Source organism: Budorcas taxicolor, chromosome 18 (assembly GCF_023091745.1).
Source record: "Budorcas taxicolor isolate Tak-1 chromosome 18, Takin1.1, whole genome shotgun sequence".
Lineage (NCBI taxonomy): Eukaryota > Metazoa > Chordata > Mammalia > Artiodactyla > Bovidae > Budorcas > Budorcas taxicolor.
In genome coordinates this window covers 26,665,340-26,689,359 of record NC_068927.1, presented here as the reverse complement: position 1 = coordinate 26,689,359, position 24,020 = coordinate 26,665,340, and the positions used below count along the sequence as shown (strand labels likewise).

The 24,020-nt window shown below is 45.0% G+C and overlaps 1 protein-coding gene and 1 long non-coding RNA gene across 2 annotated transcripts in view; both read right to left on the bottom strand.

Moving 5' to 3' along the window:
* NLRC5 (NLR family CARD domain containing 5) overlaps positions 1 to 6,231 on the bottom strand; it is a 58,747-nt gene extending 52,516 nt beyond the window's left edge. The window contains exons 1-4 of the mRNA XM_052656528.1: positions 6,140 to 6,231; positions 4,298 to 4,604; positions 3,440 to 3,499; positions 2,955 to 3,083 (exon numbers count right to left, since the gene is read on the bottom strand). Coding sequence (XP_052512488.1) covers positions 2,955 to 3,083; positions 3,440 to 3,499; positions 4,298 to 4,592 — 484 coding nt within the window. The 5' untranslated portion in view covers positions 4,593 to 4,604; positions 6,140 to 6,231. The remainder of the gene's footprint in view (positions 1 to 2,954; positions 3,084 to 3,439; positions 3,500 to 4,297; positions 4,605 to 6,139) is intronic.
* An 11-nt stretch (positions 6,232 to 6,242) lies between these two features.
* Positions 6,243 to 24,020, bottom strand: part of LOC128063715 (uncharacterized) — a 32,225-nt gene continuing 14,447 nt past the window's right edge. Inside the window, exons 2-3 of the long non-coding RNA XR_008200909.1 lie at positions 6,577 to 6,688; positions 6,243 to 6,464 (exon numbers count right to left, since the gene is read on the bottom strand). This is a non-coding gene — a long non-coding RNA (uncharacterized LOC128063715). The remainder of the gene's footprint in view (positions 6,465 to 6,576; positions 6,689 to 24,020) is intronic.

The window sequence follows — 24,020 nt, the reverse complement described above, 5'->3', positions numbered from 1 at the left end:
AAGTGTGTATGCTTAGCTACACTGTGTGGCTTGCAGGATCTTTGTTCCCTAACCAGGGACTGATCCTGGGCCCTTGGCAGTGAGAGCACAGAGTCCTAACCACTGGACTGCCAGGGAATTCCCTTGTATTTCAATATTTTAATAAGTCTTCTACTAATAAGGGACTCATTAGCTAAATATCAACCAGACCTGGTTACAACCAGGTGACAGTTATGCCATCTCAGTGATAAGGGACAGAAGGACCAGGTATCAGTTTTGATTTGTTGGGGGGCTAGGATGGGGCTTCCCTGGTGGCTTAATGGTAAAGAATCCGCCTATAGTGGAGGGAACATATGTGCGATCCCTGGATTGGGAAGATCCCCTGGAGAAGGGAATGGCACCCCACTCCAGTATTCTTGCCTGGAGAATCCCATGGACAGAGGAGTCTGATGGGCTACGGTCCAAAAGGATGTTTTCTGTTAAAGCCTGGTGATGTTATTACCATGTACATCTGTAAGTAAAAAGTCAGTACTTCTACAGAAATAAAGGTTCTGAAACCACAGAAACATCATACACAATGGTCAAAGACTACAAGTTTTTCCTCTAAGATCAGGAAAAAGGTATTCACCACGTCTATTCAACACAGAACTGGCAGTTCTAGCCAGAGCAATTAGATGAGAAAAAGAGATAAAAGACGCCCAAATTGAAAAAGAGAAGTAAAATAATCTCTGTTTGCAAGTGATAGGATCTTATATGTAGAAAACCCTAAAGACACCACAAAGAAAAGCTGTTAGAACTAATAAATGAAACCAGCAAAGTAGCAGGACTAAAAAGTCAACACACAAAAGTCAGCTACATTTCTATACATGAACAATCTGAGAAAAAACTACCACAACAATTTCATTTACAATAGCATCAAAAAGAATCAGTAGTTAGGAATTAACCAAGGAAGCGAAAGATTTGTGCAATGAAAGCTACAAAATGTTGCTGGAAGAAACGAAAGAAGACATAAATAAATGAAACGGTATCACATACTCATGGATTGGAAGACTTACTAATGTTGAAAATATCAGTACTATCCAAAAGTGATCTATAGATTCAATGCCCTTATAATCCCAATGCCTTTTTTTTTTTTGCAGAAATAGAAAGTCCATTCTAAAATTCATGTGGAATCTCAAGGGAACCCAAATAGTCAAAACAATCCCCCAAAGGAAAAAAATCTGGAAGATTCACACTTTCTGATTTCAAAACTTACTAAAAAGCTACAGTGATCAAAAACAGTGTGGTATTGGCATAAAGACAGACATAAAGACCAATGGAATTGAGTAGAGAGCCCAGAAATAAACCCTCACACATACGGTAGAGTGATTTTTGACAAGGGTGCCAAGAGCACTCAGTGGGGGAAAGGATAGTCTTTTCAACAGTGCTGGGAAAACTGTGTATCCACAGGCTACGGAATGAAGTTGGACCCTTACCTAACACCATACACAAAAACTAACTCAAAATGGATGAAAACCCTAAATGTAAGACTTAAAACAATAAAATTGTTAGAAGCAAACATAAGGTGAAAGCTTGTGATGTTAGGTTTGGCACTTATTTCTTGAAGACAACACCAAAGGCACAGATATCGAAAGAATTAATAGAAAAACTGGACTTCATAAAAAAATTAAAAATCGTACATCAAAAGGCCCTTCCCACAGAGTAAAAAAGCAACCCACAGAATAGGAAACATATTTGCAAAACATATATTTGATAAGGGGTTAATAACCAGAATACAGAGAGAACTCCTAAAACAAAACAAAACAAAAAAACCCAGAGAAGTCAATTAAAAAATAGATAAAGGACTTGAATAGACATTTCTCCAAAAAAGAAATATGAAGGCCAATAGGCACATGAAAGGATTCTCAGCATTACTAATCATTAGGGAAATGCTAACCAAAATGACAATGAGGTACTACCTCACACCCATTAGGATGGCAACTATCAGAAAAGAAGAAAACAGTGTTGGCGAGGATGTGGAGAAACTGGAAGCCCTGTGGACTGTTGGAAGGAATGTAAAATGGTGCAACTTCTGTGGAAAACATTAAGGAGGTGTCTCAAAAACTTAAAGATAGAGTTGCCATGTGAACCTGGGTCCTGGACATAGACTCGAAAGAACTGAAACAGGGTCTTGAAGAGATATTGTTTACCCATATTCATGGCAGCATTAGTCACAATAGCTAAACTATGGAAAGAACCCGAAAGTCCACCGAAGGATGAATGGATAAGCAAAATGGGATTTATACATACAGGGGAATATTAGTCAGCCTTAAAAAGGAAGGAAATTCTGACCTATGACACAACACAGATGAACCTTGAAAACATTTATGCTAAATGAAATAAGCCAGTCAAAAAAGACAGATATTGTATGATTCCACTTATACAATGTACTTAGAGTAAAGTCATAGAGATGGAAAGTAAATGGTGGTTACCAGGGGCTGGGAGAGAGATGAATGGGGAGTTATTATTTGATGGGTATAGAATCTCAGTTTTGCAAGAAGAAAAAAGAGTATTGGAGATGGATGGTGGTCATGGGCTTCCCAGGTGGCACTAGTGGAAAAGAACCCACTTGCCAATGCAGGGGACATACAAGACTCAGGTTCGATCCTTGAGTAGGGAAGATTCCCAGGAGGAAGGTATGGCAACCTCCTCCAGTATTCTTGCCTGGAGAATCCCATGGACAGAGGAGCCTGGTGGCTATAGTTCATGGGGTCCCAAAGAGTCGGACATGACTGAGTGCCTCTGACATGACATGATAATTGTGCAACAACGTGAATGTGTTTAATACACTGAACTGTACACTTAAAAATGGTTAAGGTGGTAAATTTGATGCTATGTAATTGACCATGGTTAAAAAAGAAAGATGGAACAAAAAGGAAAGAAAAGTTCTGAAAAGAGAGTGGTGAATCAGTGAAGTGGACCATCTGATCACTAACCTCTCTGCGCTGCACCAGAAAACCAGTCAGAGGCTCCCTGGGTGTGGACGGCAGACTGTGGGTCAGTGTCAGGCCTGAGGGTGTCTGAATGGTGAGAGGCCTGAGTCTGTGGGCTTGGAGCCTGAGGCCCTGAGGTTTGGGGACAGGGAAGTGAGAACGGGCTTCCCCAAGTGAAACCAGGTGGGGGATTCCAGCAGTGGCTAAGGGCTGAAAACCTCGAACTCTCCCAGGAGGCTCCAGGCGAGACTCATGGGAAAAGCTTTCAGACAAGCCAAAGCCTTGAGGGGCAGAAATGGGGTGCAGGCGAGGCTGGGAGCTCTGGTGAGGGGCCTGGGAAATGCGCAAATGGGTCCAAGCATGAGGAGGCTAGTTTACGGAAAATGGCTCTGACCAGCCACCACCAGCCTGTTCTGGGTTTGAGATGGGGGACTTAGCGTGCACCCACCCTCCACATCCCACCCCTTCCCCCAAACCCCAGGCCTTACCAGGGTGGAGCTGAGAGTCTGATTGGCTTTCCTTGCCAATTTCCAGAAGACTGGGGAAGCCTGGAAGAGGGAAGGAGATGACATGCCATGGGGATGAGCTAGGATGCCCTGGGACCAGATCTGGCCCCGTGTCTGGCTCAGGGCTCATCCCTCAGGGGGTGTTCCTAGCAAGCCGGAAATCTACACTTGGCGATCTGTGGAGGGCACAGCTGGAAGTGAGCCCTGAAGGCAGCTGGGGGCAGAAACACGTGCGTATCAAAAATTCTGTGCACATACAAGTATATGGGTGCATGCACACATTTATTCATGCCTGTGCACAAGTGCACACCTGTGTATCCCCACCTGCCCTGTACTCTGCCTTGTAGAGTTATTGAGTGAGTTCTCACTTCCTCTCCATGAACACAATCAGTGTTCTGAGCTTCCCTACAGTGCTCTGTAAATGGAAGAGCCCAAGGGACATTCACTGAACAGGACAGAGTCCAATCAGCCTGCCCCTAAGTGCCAGCCAGAGGGCTCTGCCTAGGACTGTTTCTTTGCAAAAAAGAAACCTCTTAGGCAGTATGGGCTATCAGGAATTTCCTGGCAGGAAGGAGTCACCTGGTCCTTTCTCTCTGCATCCTGCCTTTCTGGGCAACTGGGGTGGTACAAGGTGGAAGGAGGAGTCCTCCAGGTCCCCAGCAGATGTGGTGGCATTAGGGTGTTTGCTCTGGGAGGTGCACAGAAACACGGAAGTTTGTTCCTGGCTGGGCCACACATCTCTGTGTGACCCAGGCAAGTCCTGGCCTCGCCTGGGGCTCTCTGGCTCCCCAGGCCCCGGGCACTAGCTGGCAGCACTGCACCTCCCACAGCCACTCTTACCGTCTTCGTGGCCCCACGTGCTCATCAGCAGCACCTCCATGTCCATCGGCACATCCAGCTCCATGCACACGCACTGGATGAATGACTTCCAGGTGGTCGGACCCTGGGTATGCAGGTTTTGGAGATGCAGGATGACCCTCTGTGTGGGGTCTGGGGCCTGATATTCGGAGCCCAGGTCCACGTTGGGGAGGAATAGCTTCACCTTGGCGTCTAGCCATTCTAGGTTTCTGCTGAGCAGCCTCACGAGCCATCCATGCAGGTTCCTGGTGCCCAGTTGGAGGCTAAGGGGGTCCATGAGGAGCTGACCCTACAGGGACCAGGTAGGCAGGTGAGCTGCGAAGTAGGTGAGCTGGGGGACAGGTGAGCTGGGGGAAAGCCAGGAGGGGCAGTCAGAAACCACTCCCCACAGCTAAGGGGATGGACACAGAAGGTAGAGAAGTGGTCTCTCTGTAGTGTCTCGATGTCATTGCCCAGAGCTCAGGCCCAGAAATTAACCTCCTTCTTCTGTATTCTCTGCCAAAATAATCCATGCCTATGTCATGGGCCCGGATGGTTTAGTTCATCCCCTGTGGATAAGCCCTGATAATGCTTTATTTGTTCTTGTTTCCATGGACCCATTTGTGCTGCTCTCTGTCTGAGCTAAGTTGTCTCTGGCAGAGACAAATACCTGTCCCCCCGTATTTGTTCTTCTCTTCTTTCTTAGTACTAGAACCCCTAAATATTTCCTAGTTATCTGAAACAGACTATTTCCCAGCTTCCCTTGCAGCTAGATATACTCATGTAATTAAATTTTGGCCAATGAGATGTTGGTGGAAGTGTTGTATATCATTCTTAACCTCTTCTTGTTGGCTGGAATGCTGAAGTGATGGCCAAACCTTGGGCAGCCATATTGGATTGTGAGGTAGAAGCCAGCACTGAAGAAGGTGGAGAGTAAAGCTTTCCTGTCCTAGACTCTCTGACTTTGAATTTCTAATACATGACAAGGAAATTCATTTCTATTCTGTTTAAACTACTGTTGCTTAGGCCCTTTTGCTATTCACAGTGAAATATAATCCTAGATAATACAGACCCTCTCTTCTCTCTAAGCAAATTCTCCCCTTCTAAACTGGAACTCAAACAACTTGCTGGTAGGAGTATTAAAATGAGGCAAGGAGAAGTTATTTTGTGAAAGCTTAAAAAGTCTGAAGGCCCTTTGATTCAGCAATTACATTTCTAATATGCTGGCCTTGGGACACAATCATGGACTTAAACAGAATTTTTAGTTACAAAGCTGTGCACTGCAAGAGTATTTTTAATAGTTAAAAATTGGAAGCAACCTAAATATCCAACAGTTAGAGATTAACTGGCTATCCATCACATGGTGGAATATGCTAGAACGTTTCCAAATGTACTTTCTGGCACTATTGTCTTAATAATAGAGATAACCGCTCAGAAAGCACTTACTGTGTGTTAGGCTCTGTTTTATGTGCTTTATTTGTCTCATCGAATCCTCACAACTCCAGAGACTTCATTTCTAACTCTGAAAAAGATAGGAGGCCCATGCTGGGGCCAACACCATGTATTCTGGGGTTCAGACTTCAGCTTCTCCCTTGACCCCCAGCAGAGACCTACTAGGCACATGTCCCCAGCTCCTCTGGTCACCCCTCTTCAACCAAACTAATAGCAACAACTCCTTGCTCAGGCACAGAGTTTGAGACTTCAAGAAATATGCTCACATCCACGGCGTGGATCACCACCCCCACTCAACAGATGAAAAGGCTAAGCTGGGGAAGGGTAAAGGACATACCCAAGATCATCATGTAAGTCCATGGAGGACACATGCTCAGAACTGAGATTTCTTACCTCTCAGGCCAGTTAATTTCCAAGGCTTGGGAACCCTAGGTTGCACCAGACAAGGGCTAATCCATGGCCTCTGTATGATCTTGGCGCCTATGGCATGGCTTCTTTTCTGGGCTACAGTGTCCAAAGTCCATGTGGCACATAAAGAACTCATCCAGGGCAGCAAGGTGCCAGGTGGAAGTGAGGAGTGCCTGGATGGTATAATTGCTGGGAAAGTCCTTCAAATTCAATTTTCTCCTCCAGCCCGTCTAACATGATGCCTTTGTTTCCACCATGAGTGCTCTTTCCCCTTGGAGTAAGACATTAAACTCTTTAAAAATAACCAGCCCTGGAAGAAAAAACACATTATATCATTATTGGTCATTGTGAACGTCAGTAGCAAACAGCCTTGGAGACAGGATTATATTAGAAAGATTCTCAGTGAAGGGATGGTCACTAACCTGGCTCCCTGGTTCATCATAGATATTCTAGGATGTCCACAGAGAGGGTCTCCTGAGTTCCTGGGCCAAGTCCTGGAGCTGGATTTTCAGATTCTTTCCATAGGCTAGGCTCCTAAGAGAGAGAGGAGACAGACCGCTTTCTCATCATTATTCCGCATTCCAAGAGGAACTCTGTAAAGAAGGCACTGACCCTCACTCCTAACTCCCCTGAGGACATCAACCCAGAAACAGCCTTCTCATCTTCATGTACAGATCTTATTCTTCCCCAAGCAAGATTCTTACTCTTCCAATTTGAATATTCCCCTTACAGTGACTTGTTCCACCACTGTATACCTCTCCAATCCAGTAGATTTATTACAGCTAATTTATTAAATGAAGATGGACTAACTCTTACCAAAGATGTCAGCCTTCTTTCCTAATAAAACCTCAAAGAGGTTAGAATGTGCAGCTTTCTCTCTTCATACATCATGAAGAAGTTTTTAAATAATTGAGAGTAAACATCCTTCTTAATGAGAAAACCCAGAGGCACTGATCACTGTCTCACCAAGAGAACAATAAAATGATGATCATTTAATCAGTTTTATTTTATTAGCTCCTTTATTATAATAACTATAAATGAAGTATGACCTGTAGAAATTGTGAATCACTATATTGCATGCCTATAATTTATATAATATTTTATATCAACCATATCTCAATAAAAAGTAAAATAAGGACATCCCTCGTGGTACAGTGAGTAGGAATCCGCTTGCCAATGCAGGTGATGTGGGTTTGATCCCTGGTCTGGGAAAATTCCACATGACATGGAGCAACTAAGCCCATGTGCTACAGCTCCTGAGCCTGCACTCCAGAGCTCCTGAGCCTGCACTCCAGAACTCCTGAGCCTGCACTCCAGAGCTCCTGAGCCTGCCCTCCAGAGCTCCTGAGCTCCTGAGCCTGCCCTCCAGAGCTCCTGAGCTCCTGAGCCTGCACTCCAGAGCTCCTGAGCCTGCACTCCAGAGCTCCTGAGCCCGAGTGCTAAAACCGCTGAAGCCCACGGGACTAGAACCTGCGCTCTGCAACAAGAGAAGCCATGGCAATGAGAGGCCCACGCGCCTCGACTAGAGAGTAGCCTTGCTCACCACTTTTAGAGAAAGCCCACGCACAGTAGTGAAGGTCAAGCATAACTAAAAACAAAAACAAATAGCACTTCCCTGGTGGTTTAGTGGGTAAAGAATCTGCCTGCGAATGCGGTAGATGCAGGTTCAATCCCTGATCTGGAAAAAGCCCACATGCTGTGGAGCAACTAAGCCTGTGGGCCACAACCATTGAGCCTGTGCTCCAGAGCCCAGGGGCTGCAACTACTGAGCCTGCGTGCCGTAACTAGTGAAGCCTGTGCTCTGCAGCGAGGGAAGCCACGGCAACGAGAAGCCCAAGCACTGCCACCAGAGAGTAGCCCCCGGGGCCACAGCCAAAGGAAAAAGCCCCAGCAGGCATGAAAAGACCCAGACAGCCATAAATAAACAAGTATAAACTAAAGCGGCACTGGTATGAGTGTCTGTGTAACACAGCTTCGGAGATCTTGTCTAACAATAAGGAACAGACAAAAGAAAAGATGGCTAAAAAGTATATGGAAGAAAGGCAGAAGATCAAAGTACGCACTGATGGAGTATCTAAGAAGTATGAGAAGGTAATAGCAAAGTTCCAGACTTTAGATCCAATCTACATCAAGAGGGCACATTTTATAGAGAGCCCAGAAATCAACTCACACAGCTACATTCAATTAATCTTTGACGAAGGAGGCGAGAATACAATGGGGAAAAGACAGTCTCTTCAGCAAGTGGTACTGAAAAAGCTAGACAATTGTATGTAAATCAATGAAGTTGATTTACGCCTCACACCATGCACAGCAATAAACTCAAAATGGCCTAACAATTATAGGACATGACACCATAAAACTCCTAGAAGAGAACATAGGCAAGACATTCTCTGACATAAATAGCACCAATATTTTCTTAGGTCAGTCTCCCAAGACAATAGAAATAAAACCAAGAGTATAACAAACGAGACCTAGTCAAACGTACAAGCTTTTGTACAGCAACGGAAACCATAAACAAAACTAGAAGGCAACGTATTGACGGGGAGAGAGTATCTGCAAATAATGCAATGGACAAGGGCTTAATCCCAAATATACAAACAGTTCATACAATTCGGTAGCAGGGGAAACAAACAATGCAATTAGAAAATGGGCAAAAGATCTAAATAGGTATTTCTGCGAAGAAGACACAGAGATGGCCAATAGGCACATAAAAGTGTTTACCATTGCTAATTATTAGAGAAATGCAAATCAAGACTGTGATGAGGTACCACTTCACAGCAGTCAGAATGACCATCATTAAAAAGTCTACAAATAACAAAAGCTGGAGAGAGTGTGGAGAAAAGGGAACCCTCCTACGCTGTTGTAAATCGGTGTAGCCACTATGGAGAACAGTACGGAAAGTGTTCAAAAAACTAAAAATAGAGTTACCATGTGATTCAGCAATCCTACTCCTGGACAAAGCCCAGACAAAACTATAATTCAAAAAGATACACGTACCGCTATGTTCATAGCAGCATTATTTACAATAGCCAAGACATGGAAGCAACCTAAATGTCCACTGACAGATGAATGGATAAAAAAGATGAGGTACAAATATACCATGGAATACTACCCAGCCATAAAAAGGATGAAATGGTGCCATTTGCAGCAACAGGGATTGAGCTAGAGATTATTATACTAAGCGAAGTAGGTCAGAAAGAGAAAGACAAAGACCATACGATATCACTTATGTGTAGCATCTAAAACAGGACACAAATGGCAATTATATCAGAGATTATGCATTGGGAAAGGCAGGCAATAATGGAGAGACTTCCAAACAAAAGCACTTTATAAAGTAAATGTCATTAAAACCTGATGGTGCCAGATTTAAAATAGAACAAATTGATCTAAGGAATGGAAGAGAGTTCAAATTAGTTTCACACCCATTTAAAATCCACTATTTGATCAATGGTATTGAGAGGGAAAATATGGAAAAATACATAGTATTAAAACACATAGTAATACAAGTATTTTAAATGGGAAGAATTATTACTATTGGCTGTGCCACACTACTTATGGGATCTTAGTTCCCGGACCAGGTATTGAACAAAGGCAGTGAGAGTACAGGGTCCTAACCACTGGACTGCCTGGGAATTCCTTTTTTTTTTTAAGAATTATTTTTAAATTAAGTAATTAAAGTTTTCTTATTAAAACTACAACCAGATATCATTTCATACCCCCCTCAAATATCTACAATGAAAGAGAAGATAATACAACTGCTAATGAGGTTATGGAGAAATAGGAACCCTTATATACTGCTGGTGGGAATGCAAAATGGTGCAGCCACGTTAGAGGAGTTTGGCAGTTCTTTAAAATGTTATCCAGAGTTATAACTCAGCAATTTTCTACTCTTAGGTTTATACTCAAGAGAAATGAAATATATATACTTATACAAAAACATATACACAAATGTTTATCATCCCTCATAGCCAAAAAGTGAAAAATATCAAAATTTCCATAACTCACAGATGAGTAAGCAAAATACAGTATGTCACTACAATAGAATATAATTAAGCAACAAAAAGGAACAAAGCAACATTGTGTTCAGTCACTTCAGTCATGTCCACTGTTTGCGACGCTATGGACTGTAGCCTGCCAGGTTCCTCAGTCCAGGGGATTTTCCAGGCAGGAATACTGGAGTGGGCTGCCATGCCCTCCTCCAGGGGATCCTTCCGACCCAGGGATCAAATTTGCATCTCCTGCATGTCCTGCACTGCAGACAAATTCTTTACTGCTGGGCCACTGTTACGTGCTACAAGGTGGATGAACAGCTGAAGGATGCTGAGTGAAAAAAGCTCCAAAGTATACTAGTAAGTGAATTCAACTTTTAAAAGCTTTGGCATATGTCTGTTTTAAATGTGCTGTGTGAATCTGCATACAGAGAGACCAACTCTAGGGTTACACAAGCAAACTGGTGACAGGATTGTACCTGGGGAGTGGACGTGGGGGAAGCAGGCAAAGGAGAGCCCTTTACACTGCACAGTTCGCTCTCTGTATCTGCGGATCTGAATCTTCAAGTGTGGAACCCGTAGATGTGGAGTGCTGACTGTGCTGTGCCATCTTATATAAAGGACTTGAGCATCCGAGGATAGGGACACTGGGGGCCACCCGCACTCTTTGGACCACTGCGTACATTAAAACTTTTCAACAGGTACAATTGTTTCAAAGCCATAAAATGTTCATATTAAAAACTACGGTTCAATCCCTGGGTCAGGAAGATTCCCTGGAAAATGTGTTACCTCTAAGAATCACCAATGCACTCTTGGGACATGGGGCTCAGAGAGAGGTAATGAAAAGCCAGCATCACACAGTAAGATTCCCAAGGGAATCCAGGCACGTGGGTTTGCGGTCCCACGCTCCTGCCACTCCAGTCCAGGTCCAGACAGCAAGAGGGAAAAAAGGTAGGGGGCCTTGTTGGGGTGCTGGTCTCACTGAGGGGTGGGCATAGGAGGCTTGCCCAGATGGGAGCTCCATCCTAGCTTGCGTCGCCCTCATCACTGTGCTCTTGCGGAGTCTCTCTTGCTATCCGGGGCATCCCGTGCTGTGGAGGTTAGGGGACCCAGTTCCTTTGCCCAGTCCTTTGCGCTTGCTGCTCCGTATGCCTGGAGACCACAGCCCCCACCCAACTTCCAGTCCACACTCATGCACATGCGCACACATGCCAACGCGCACTCCTCTGGCCGGAGTCATCTCTAAAACTCAGCTCTGGTCTGGTCTCTTTTCTGTCTAAACCTCCTATAGCTTCCCGTCACCTGCAAGATGCAGGGTGGCACCACAGTTAGTATGACTTTCACAGAGCAGGTCCACATCAGCTGCTCAAGAAAGGGTCAAAGGGTGAGTAAACAAACGGTCCTTCACCATCTGGGTCCTGGCCACTTCCGGGCCTCTCACACCACCTCTGCTGCCTGCCACGTGACCACGCTCCCGGTCCCACCCCGCCATCCTCTTTCACAACTCCCCGCCTTGCACACATGCCCTGCTCTGCCTCGAATGCCCTGCCCTTTCCCTTCCATCTTGCAAACTCCTCCTTCTTCTTACGGATTCAGCTCCAATCAACTCCTGTTCCCTTCTCAGGGAGGTCCTGCCGGCTGCCTTCCCAGACTGAGTTGCGCCGCTACCACTGGGCTTCCCTCCTTAGCAATGTCTCCTTCCTCCCCAACAACAGGGCTTGTCATTCTGCACCGTCATTTCCTCTTGGTCAGTCCCTCCTTCAGCAGCTGGGAACACCACCTGATTCTGGACAAGAGCAAACGCGTTGGCAACAGGGCCCTGGATTGGAGTCTCTACTCGGTACTGGCTGTGTGGCTTTGGTTTGGTTATCCCATGGCTTGGTACTTCAGTGTCCTCATCTATAAAAGGAGGATGTTCAAGGTCAGACTGCTAAAAGCAGAACCCAAGATAGGGGTGTCTGTTGAAGTTTTTTATTAAGGCTGAAAGGGAAGCAGGACGGGGCAAGGGAAGAAGTTAGGCAAAGATGCGGTTTCAGGAGCCTGACCACGGGGAGCTCTGTGAGTGACAGGTCAACAGGCCTATCCTGCCAAGAGGCAAGGGGGCTGGGCTGCTGTTTCCCGCCCCTCCAATAGCCACATCCGCCAGACACTGGCTATGGGCCATATCCAGGTAGTGGAGGAGGGGCATTCCAAGGGCAATCCTTAAGGGCAGGGTGCAGTGTGAGCAGCCTACGCCCACAATGGATGGGGAATGGGGGTGGGGGACTGGCCCGTGACTGGAGACCCGGAGCACCAGCAGGGTCAGCCTTTGGGGTAATAACAGTTAACTGGCAAGGGCATCGGGAGGTGAAGCAGGCAAACCCCCTGACGCGGCCTCTGGCACATTAGCTATTATTACCAGTGTTGTTTCCTCTGCAGCCCCGGCCCGGCACAGGGTAGAAGGAAGAGAGGGAGGGAAGGAGGAGAGGATGTGGTTGGAGTCACAGACCTCTGGCTACTTCTTCCTTCTTCCTGCTTGGATTGAGAGGGAGGCCCCTCGAGGCTGGGGCTTGGCAGTCACAGCTGCTGGCCGCACCCCCAAAGCTCACTTGTTGGGCTCTGTTTCTTCATCTCTACAAGGGGGGCATCATGGGCCGTCCCTGTTCCCCGGGCTGTCTGGGAGGGTCAAGCCGAGCACCAGGGCCCGTGGGTGGCTGGAAGCCCTGTCCTCCGGCTGGTTCTGACAGACCTGGGGTTCTGCCCCAGCACCAGGGCCCTGGTGGGAGGAAAGAGGACAGAAGAGGGTGACCGAGTTCAGACAGCGGGAAGAGAGGACCAGAAATAAGAAGGCTAGAACCCTAACCTCAAGATCAGGAAGGATATGGTTGGTGGGGACAATAAGACCGGCCATGACAGCCACTCCAGACGTTTGGACCAAAATATCTGAAGGAGGGCAAGCCAGGTGCTGCTGGAGTCGGTTTCTCAGGACTGAGTGGACAGGTCAGGCCTGGGGACCCCGGGGTGGACCAGAGTCCACAGAGGCCCTCAAGCCTTCTCGCACCAAGGTCTACAGGGCTGACGACAGAAAACTCAGGGCCTCTGCATCCCTCAGGGTGGATGATCACAGTCCAAGGCTTTGGAGGATGCCTGAGGCCAGAAGCAGATGCGAACCTAGCTGGAAGAAGCCATGCCAGCTCCCACTCCCCCACTCCCTGGCCTTTTTTCCCCTCTGGCCACACTGTGGCCATATGGGATCTTAGTTCCCTGACCAGGGATCGAACCCCATGACCCTTGCAGTGGGAGTGCAGAGTCCTAACTACCAGCCGGCCTGGATGTTCCCAGGCCCATTTTACAGATGGGGAAACTGAAGTCCCAAGAGGGGAAGGCCCTACTGACACTCAGAGCAAGTAAGAAGTGAAAGTGGGGCCAGACTAAGCTATCAGGCTTTTTCTAGGTGAGGGCTAATGCAGCCCCACCCCAGGAATCATCCTCTTTTCATGGGTCCCCACGATGGGGTACCTTCAGGGAGATGTGAGCAGCCATTTCTTCCCTCATCCATAAAAGTGGGCAGAGAGGGCAAGGGGGGTCCTTGACCCGGCACATTTCCGTGGAGCGGGGGTGGGGGGAGGGTGTGCGATGGGGATGATTTCTTTTGAAAGCCATCATCTTTATTGTCCCTCACAATGACAGGGTCCTGCAGGACTTAACATGCACCCCCACATGTTCTACCAAAGCAGAACCGAGGCCCGAGACTTCCCTAGTGGCCCAGTGGCCAAGACTCCCTGCTCCCAGTGCAGGGGCTCAGATTTGATTCCTGGTCAGGGAACTGGATCCCACATGCCACAATTAACAGCCCACCTGCCTCAACAAAGATCAAAGATCCCAAGCGCCACAACTAAGACCTGGCACAGCCAAATTAACTAATTAAAAAAAGAAAAAGGAACCAAGGCTCCCAGCAGTGAGGGGCCCTCCCCACACCATCAGCTAGAAAGATACAGAGCTGGGAGTTGAGGAAGCATCTTCTTGTCTCAAAGTCTTTGAGGAGGGTGGCACGAGCCTGCACTCTGAGCCCCAGGCCTGGGTGGTCCCTGTTCTAAATCCAACAGGGCCTCTCTCTTCTTGTCACTAGAAAACCAGGAATCTGGCTGCCAGCCCCCATCACTAGAACTGAAACGGCCTTCTTTATTCCAGCCAACTTCCTGCTCAGACAGCTCAGACTCTCCACCAAAAGACCCCCTGGGGTTTCCGGGTGCACCCTTCTCTGAAACGTGGACAGCAAGTGGCCGGGGAGGGATCTTGCCTTTTCCGCTCAGCCCTGGCGGTTTGGGTCCAGCACCCACCAGAAGTGGCCGGTGAGAAGGCTCCTTCCCAACAGGGTCCTGGGCCTCCGGAGGGCCAGTGGGTCCCAAACCTGCCTGCATGTTAGAGTCATCCAGGGTTTTAAAAATTCCAGTGGGTTGTACCCCGGCTCAATCACAGCACAATCTCCGAGGGTGGGACACAGGCACCTTTGGAAGCAACCCAGCTGGGAAATACTAGTCTAGGCCACGCTGCCACCCAGCGCTCCACTCCAGGTGGGCAGAGTGGCTTTGTGTTCCCTTGTGTTCCCTTGTACCCGGCGCCTTGCTTCCCCAGCAGAGCCGAGGCTTCTTGCCTTCGAGAGGTTGGGGACAGGAAGGCCACCGAGATGGCCACATTTAGATGGGACCCTGACGGTGTCTGCTGAAAACTGACACTCCTCCTGCACTTCCGCCTCTGGCCTGCTCCTTGGCACCTTGTTGCCTTGCCAACTCCTCCCACGCCCACACCAAACCGAAAATGAAGCTGAGACCTGGAAATCCCCCTTTTGTCTCCAACCATGTGGTTGAAGAGGATCCCGGAGAAATTATGTACTGGTTTGGGGGGCAAAGAAGGCTCAAGATGTAAAGGGGAGAAATTAGATCCTGAGGTTCAAATTCACAGCCTGGAGATTGGTCTGCCCACTTCCAAAGGCAAATTGGAGGTGATTTCTAAAACTTAAACTGTGTCCACCCTTTGACTCTACAACCAAGCTGCTTGGCAGAAAGCCCAGGGAGAGCCACACAGCCTGGAATACGCAGAGCATACTGGATACGGAAATCCTGCAGCCGTGTCTGACCAACTGATATCTCAATAAAGTTTGGTGTGACCACACCTCTGGGTTATGGGCATAAAGACCACTGACATGGCTGGATCCTTATATGTATTAACTGAATAAACAAGACACGTGAATAATGATATGCATAATATGATACCATTTGTTTGAAGAATACATAGAAAACAAAGCACCAACACTGTATGTCTTCATCCAGGTCTATAACACCATGTTTTTATAACTTAGAGGTTAAGAGCATGAATTTTGGAGCCAGCTATCTAGGTTGGAACTAAACATTTCATCATTAGCAGGCTGTGAGGCATCAGGCAAATTGTATAGCCTCTCTAGGCTTCAATGCTCTCATCTATAAATCAAGGATAGGACTCCCCTGGTGGTCCAGGAGTTAAGAATCTGGCAGCCAATGCAGGTTCGGTCCCTGGTCTGGGAAGATTACACACACCTCGGGGCAACTAAGCCCATGTACCACAACTACTGAACCCTTGAGCCCTACAGCCCATGCTCTGCAACAAGAGAAGCCACTGCAATGAGACACTCTCGAACCACAATGAAGACTGGCCTCCACTCGCCACAGCTGAAGAAAGCCTGTGCGCGCAGCAACAAAGACCCAGCACAGCCAAAAATAAAATAAATAAATAAAAATAAATAAACCAAGGATACCTTCAGTATCTACCTCACAGGGCTGTGAATGTGTCAATACATGTAAAGTGCTTAAAACCAGGCCTTGCAGTTAGTGAGCCCAATAGATGTGTTTTGGGTTTTTTTTTTTAATTGTTGGTTTTAGGTTTTTTTTTTTTGGTTGTACAATATGGCTTGTGGGATCTGCATTGAGAGTGCAGAGTCCTAACCACTGGACCTCTAGGGAATCCCCTTGTTTGTTTGTTTTTTAATGTGAAGCCTTAGATAAAGTTTTGGAAGGCAACACACCAAACTGGTTATCTCAAACTAGTTATCTCAAATAACTAGTTATCTCAAATAACAGGCCTGGGGCAGGAAGCAGTGAGTAATAGAGATGTATGCCCCTGACATGGTATCCAGCTGTTTGCAAAGCGAATTTAATCATGTATTACCTGTGTGGTTTAAGCTGAAAACATTTTTTTGAAAGTGAAAGAAGACAGAAGATCAGTGACTAGAAAGCTGCACTCTTTAAAGTCAGAAGAGGGATTCTACTTCCAGAATGGATCAACTGACCTATGTCCTCCCATGCCAACTGACGTGGGCAGAAGAAAGGCTTGGGGAGAGGGCTGGAGGTTAGTGATTGGTTGGTTGGAGCCTCGGTTCTGAGCTCCACTGCCCCAAACTGACTTGCTGGGTGATACCAGGCAAGTCCTTGCCCTCTCTGAGCCGTGACTCACTTGTACATCAAGTAGGGTTAATACCAGCCCATTTTACAGGGACGGGTGGAGCTGATAAGGGGTCAGGAGGCTTGGGTGCAAATCCTGATTTCAAGTTGTGCTGCGCAACCTAGGGCAAGTTTCCTAACTGCTCTGTACCTCCAGTTCCTCATCTGCAAACAGGGGTGATGACTCTGCATCTAGTTCACAGGGTCATTCTGAGGATGGGGGACAATAATGACGATTACAGCACAGTGAGGGGGACTGCCCATCTGCAGCGGATGCTAATCCCATATACTGGGCTCTTAGCACAGGTCCGGGCAACATGCTACAGCATTCCACTTGCATTTCCTCAGCAGATTCTCAATCACCCTTTCAAGGCAGATGTTACCTTCATGTTGCAGACTCTGGGAAGTCAAGAAGCAAAGAGTGGATTAAAAACCTCTGCTGAGGGACTTCCCTGGTGGTCCAGTGGTTAGGACTCTGTGCTTCCAATGCAGGGGGCATGGGTTTGATCCCTGGTCGGGGAAATAAGATCCCACATGGTAAATGGCCCAAATTTTTTTTTAAAAAAGAAAAAAAGACATTAAAAGCTCTGCTGAGGACTTCGTTGGTGGTCCAGTGGTTAAGAATTCGCCTGCCAATACAGGGGACAAGCGTCTGATCCCTGATCTGCGAAGACCCCACATGCAATGGAGCAACTAAGCTTGTGAGCCACAACTACTGAGCCTGTGCCTTAGAACCCATGCTCTGCAGCAAGACAGAACACCAGAATGAGATGCCTGTGCACTGCAACTAGAGAAAGCCCTCACATAGCAACAAAGACCCAGCATGGCCAAAAATTAAAAAAAAAAAAATTCTTTTCAAAAACCCCTCCACTGAACTCAGAGGCACTTTCCTAACTGAAGCACCACACTGCCTTCAACCAATGATCTTTCTGAACAAAATAATCATTTCCATAGCTCTTATATTTTTATGCTATAAAATATAATCTGCACTCATTTGATTATTTTTATGCTATAAAATATAATCTGCACTCATTTGAAAAATTCTAAACATTTCAGAAATATATCGTGTGAATTTTCTCACAGTCTTACTCTTAAGGAAGAGGAATACAAGTTCTAAGACTTTTTAACCCATATTGGAGAATATTTTTGCCTTATATGAGAATCAGAGTATCATTTCCTTAAACATTTTCTAGAAATCATTTCACTTTGAACTTGATTTTCTAGTATCATTTGCCTTGCATGGATGGTAACCCCTCCAAAGAAACCCATGGGAAACAAAACCAAAATGATGCCCACTGAAACGGGGTACTGAAACTGCTGCCCTGGGGCTCTGCCCTGAGGCCTGGCCTCCAGTTGTTGAAAAGGTGGTCCTCAGTGTGACAGGCATTATGGATATTAGCAGTCAACTGAGACTTTCTTCTTGACGAATCAGGAAGGATCAGAGAGAAGTGTAAAGAGCACAGCTGCTCTCACTTTATGATTCAACGAATGCCCTATCCATGCACCACTTAATATCATCTGGCTGACTCTGCTGTGTAAGTCTGAGACAAAGCTTGACTTGTCCATCTCAAGAAGAGAATTCTGTGGCTGCAAAATGCACAGGACACCTTCAAGAACATAAGGAAAAGACTATTGTGAGACACGCAAAACAGCAAGCTATTTCTCTCTTCAAACAAGATGCGGTGACAAGACCTGAATGCCTCAGAGTACAAGTTCCCCAGGGTTTGAGTCTTCCCTCCATTTGGCATGAAGAGCAGAAGCAACCTCTCAGGCAAGGAGTTAATGGGGGTTTGGGTTTTGCTGATGGTACAGCCTCCATGCCTCCCCTCAGAAGATGGATTTTGGGGGATCTAGCAGTTTTATAGCTGCCGGCAGCCTCTGTATCCACACAGTCTTCTAGGAAAGAAATTCAGCAACATGGTCTCAAATTTTTAAAATAATGGTTCATTCAGGGACACAGAAATCAGACTGTTGGTTGCCAAAGGGGAGGGGGCTAGAGGAAGGATGGAGTGGGAAGTTGGGGTTAGCAGATGTAAGCTTTTACGTGTAGAATGGATAAACAACAAGCTCCAACTGTATAGCACAAAGAACTATATTCAGTATCCTATGATAAACCATAACAGAAAAGAATATTAAAAAAAAGAATGTATATAAAAAACAATGGTTCAAGAGAGGATTCGGGGAAGATGGCAGAGTAGGAAGCATTAGGATTCTGTCTCCTCATTTAGACAAAAGTGGTGTGAGCAGAATCTGGTATAACTGTTTTGGAACTCTGGAGTCTGTTGAAAACTTAAGTCTGGACTGTTAGATTTTGGCTAATTTTGGTCAATTTCAGCTCTTAACACAGTAATAGGTGCCTGTCCCTTACCCCTCAGACTCACGGCAGTCAGCTGTGCACCTGGAACAACCTGCACACAGCTTGCAGGAGCTGGGGTGGGTAAAAAGGACCCTGTCCTCCAGATACTGGAGACTTGGGCCGTAACTGTTGACTGCTGCTTCTGATCTCAGAGGCGCGACAGAAACAGGCAGCCATTGTTGATACACCCCACTCCCTCCATACTGCAAGCCTCTTCTCAGCTGAACTGACCTCCAGATTTAAAAGTGGCTAGTGGCAAAGAATCTGCCCGCAATTCGGGAGACCTAGGTTCGATCCCTGCATTGGGAAGATCCCATGGAGAAGGGAATGGCAACTCCCTCTGGTATTGCCTGGAAAATTCCCTGGAGAGAGGAACCTAAAGGGCCACAGTCCGTGGAGTCATAAAGAGTTGGACACGACTGTGCAACTTTCAGTTAACGCCCTTTGTTTCTTCCTTCAATTCTGCTTTTCCCCTTTTGGGAGCCAGACATTAAAGACAAGGACATTCAGAAACAACCGCACATATGGGGAAAATTATCAAGTGACTGCACATGCCTAAGAAAAGGTTCAGAAAAGACATAAGAAGACAAGTTTACATCTCAGGTTGACTCTAGGCACAGAAACAGTTTACAGCAATACAAAAAAAACAACAACAAACCCCCAATAACCAAAACCAGCAACCCTGGAGGTGGGGGGGAGAATCTGATTCCCAGATTTTACACATTAGATTCAAATGTCCAGTGTTCAACAAGAACAACAGCAACAACAAAATCACAAAGCATACAAAGGGAACAATGGCCCACTGAAAGGAAAAAAACATTCAATAGACTCTGTCTCTGAAAAAAATTAATGACGTATATATTAGACAAATACTTTAAAACAACTGCCTTAAAGAGTCCCAAAGAGCTGAGAAAGTAAAAAAAAAAAAAAAAAAGTTGTGTGAACAAAATGTAAATATCAATAAAGAGATAGAAAACCTAAAAAGAAACCAAGAAGAGATTCTGGAACTCAAAAAATGTAATCTTGAAAATGAAAAATTCATAGAGGGATTCAAAGGCAGATTTGAGCAGCCAGAAAAAAGAATCAGGGACCTTCAAGATAGAATAAAGGAAATTATAAAGGCTGAGACACAGAAAAAGGCTGAAGAAAGTGAGCAGAGTTTAAGGGATGTGAGACATGATTAAGTGGACCACCATATGTGCTATGGGAGCCCCAGAAGAAGGAAGAGGGAGGGACAGAAAGAAAAGCTGAAGAAATAATGGCTGAAAAGTTCTCAAATTTGATGGAAGAGTTGAATATAAACATTCAAAAACCCCAGTGAATTTCAAGTGAAATTAACTCAGAGACCCACATCAAAACACATTATAAGCAGACTTTCAAAAACAAAAGAGAGGGGCTTCCCTGGTTGCCCTGGTGGTAAAGAATCTGCCTGCCAGTGCAGAAGACACAGGTTCAGTCCCTGATCTGGGGACATCCCACATGCTGCAGAGCAGCGAACTAAGCTGGGTCACCACGACTACTGAGCCTGTGCTTCAGAGCCTGGAAAAGGCAGCTGCTGAGCTTGTGTGCCACAGCTACTGCAGCCCGTGCGCCCTAAAGACCATGCTCTACAACAAGAGAAGCCAATAAAACGAGAAGGCCACACAGTGCCGCAAGAGAGGAGTCTCCACTCTCTACAACTAGAGAAAGCTCAGGCAGTAACAAAGACCCAGCACAGCCAAAAAAAATAAAATTATTTTAAAAACAGTAAAATCTCAAAGATAAAGTTCAAGTCTTGAAAGCAGCAAGACAGAAGTGAATCATCACATACACAGACTCCTCAATATGACTATCTGCGAATTTCTCCTCAGAAACCTGAGGACAGAGGGCCATACATGCAAAGTGCTAAAAGAAAAACTGCCAACCAAAAATCCTATATCCGGCAAAACTGTCCTTCAAAAGTAAGGGGTAAATCAAGGCATTCCCAGATAAACAGAAGCTGAGGGAGTTCATGATGCACCCAGCAAGAAATGCTCAAGTTACTCCTGCAAAGTGAGATGAAAGGACACCAGACAGTACCTTGAAGCCATATGAAAAATAAAGATATCAATAAAGGTATATGGACAGTTATAAAAGCTAGCATTATTGCAGTAATAGTTTGTATTTTTGTTTTCTATAGGATTTATGTATACATGTAAAGAAAAACAATTATTAGTGCAAAGACTAGTATTACTGTAATTGGTTTTTAATTCCAAATCTTGGTTTCTACAAACACTAGGAGACCAATGCATTTTTTAAATTATTATTTTATATTTGAGGCACACAGAGTATAAAGATGGAACTTTGTGACACCAACTACGGAAAACAGTGGGAATGGAGCTGTAAAATAGCAGAGTTTGTACATTACTGAAGTGAAATCACTATATTCAGATTAGAATGTTATATTAGGATGCTAAAGGTAATCCTCATGTTAACCACAAGGAAACTAGCAATTGAATATACTCAAAAGAAAATTAAGAAAGAATTTAAACATTTCACTACAAAAAGTTAACGAAACACAAAAAAGAATCGCAAAAAGTGAGGGACCAAAAAGCTATAGGGCATATAAAAAGCAAAGAGCAAAATGACAGAAATAAGTCCCTCCTCATCAGTAGTAACCTAAATGCAAATGGATTAAACTCTCCAATCAAAAGACAGGTTGGCTGAATGGATAAAAACACTGATCTAACTATATGCTGTCTACAAGAGACACACTGGAAATTCAAGAGCAAAAACAGATTGAAAGTAAAGGGATGGAAAAAGATATCTCACGAAAATAGTAAACAAAGGAGAGAAGGAATGGTTAGACTAATGTGAAACAAATAGCCAGTCCAGGCTCAATGCATGATACAGGATGCTCGGGGCTGGTGTACTGGGATGACCCAGAGGGATGGTATGGGGAGGGAGGTGGGAGGGGGTTCAGGATGGGAACACGTGTACACCCATGGCAGATTCATGTTGATGTAGGGCAAAACCAATAAAATATTGTAAAGTAATTAGCCTCCAATTAAAATGAATATATTTAAAAAAAATTAAAAAAAAGATAAAGTAGACTTTAAGTTAGAAAAAAGGTTAAAAGAGACAAAGAAGGACTTTACATGTTAATAAAAGGTTAAATATATCAAGAAGATATACCAGTTATAACATTTACATGCCTAATGACAGACAACCAAAATATACAAGGCAAAAACTGATAGAACTGAAGTGAGAGATAAGCAATTTTACAATCATATTTGGAGGCTTTAATACCCACTTGCAATAAAGGATAGAATAATCAAACAGAAGACAAGTGAAGAAATAGAGGACTTCATACAATAGGTCAATAAGATCTGACAGATATATACAGAATCTCCATCCAGCAACAACAGGATACACATTCTCAGTTGCACATGGGGTATTTTCCAGGATAGACTGTATGTAAGCCTATTGAAAAGCAGAGACATTACTTTGCCAACTAAGGTCCGTCTAGTCAAGGCTATGGTTTTTCCTGTGGTCATATATGGATGTAAGAGTTGGACTGTGAAGAAGGCTGAGCGCAGAAGAATTGATGCTTTTGAACTGTGGTGTTGGAGAAGACTCTTGAGAGTCCCTTGGACTGCAAGGAGATCAAACCAGTCAACTCTAAGGGTAATCAGTCCTGAATATTCATTGGAAGGACTAATGCTGAAGCTGAAACTCCAGTACTCTGTCCACCTGATTTGAAGAACTGACTTATTGAAAAAAAAACCATGATGCTGGGAAAGATTGAAGGGAGGACCAGATGGGGATGAGAGAGGATGAGTTGGTTGGACAGCATCAGCCACTTGATGGGCATGAGTTTGAGCGACTGAACTGAACTGAAGGGCACAAATTATGTCTGGATAGATTCTAAAAGATAAACATCATACAAAGTATAGTCTCTGACCACAATGGTGTTAGAAATCAATAACGTAAAGGAAACTGGAAAACTCACAAAATCATGGAAACAAGACTGCCCACATTCAAGCAAATCAAAGAAGAAATCACAATGGAAATTAGAAAATGTTTACAGATGAATGAAAAAAATAAAACCAAAATTTATGGGACACAGCAAAAGTAGCGCTAAGGAGAAATTTTACAGGTATAAATGTTTATGTTTAAAAACAAGAAAGATCTCAAATCAACAACCTAACTTTATAACTTAAGAAACTAGGAAAGAAAAGTAAATTAAATGCAAAACTAGCAGAAGAAATGAAATAATAACAATTCAGTTCAGTTCAGTCACTCAGTCATGTCTGACTCTGTGATCCCATGAACCACAGCACGCCATGCCTCCCTGTCCATCACCAACTCCCGGAGTTCACCCAAACCCACGTTCATTGAGTTGGTGATGCCATCCAACCATCTCATCCTCTGTCGTCCCCTTCTCCTCCTGCCCTCAATCTTTCCCAGCATCAGGGTCTTTTCAAATGAGTCAGCTCTTTGCATCAGATGGCCAAAATATTGGAGTTTCAGCTTCAGCATCAGTCCTTCCAATGAATATTCAGGACTGATTTCCTTCAGGATGGACTGACTGGATCTCCTTGCAGTCCAAGGGACTCTCCAGAGTCTTCTCCAACACCACAGTTCAAAACCATCAATTCTTCGGTGCTCAGCTTTCTTTATAGTCCAACTCTCACATCCGTACATGATTACTGGAAAAACCATAGCCTTGACTAGACAGACCTTTGTTAACAAAGTAATGTCTCTGCTTTTCAATATGCTGTCCAGGTTGGTCATAACTTTCCTTCCAAGGAGTAAGCGTCTTTTACGTTCATGGCTGCAATCACCATCTGCAGTGATTTTGGAGCCCAGAAAAATAAAGTCAGACACAGCTTCCACTGTTTTCCCATCTATTTGCCATGAAGTGATGGGACCAGATGCCATGATCTTAGTTTTCTGAATGTTGAGCTTTAAGCCAACTTTTTCACTCTCTTCTTTCACTTTCATCAAGAGGCTCTTTAGTGCCTCTTCACTTTCTGCCTTAAGGGTGGGGTCATCTGCATATCTGAGGTTATTGTTATTTCTCCCAGCAATCTTGATTTCAGCTTGTG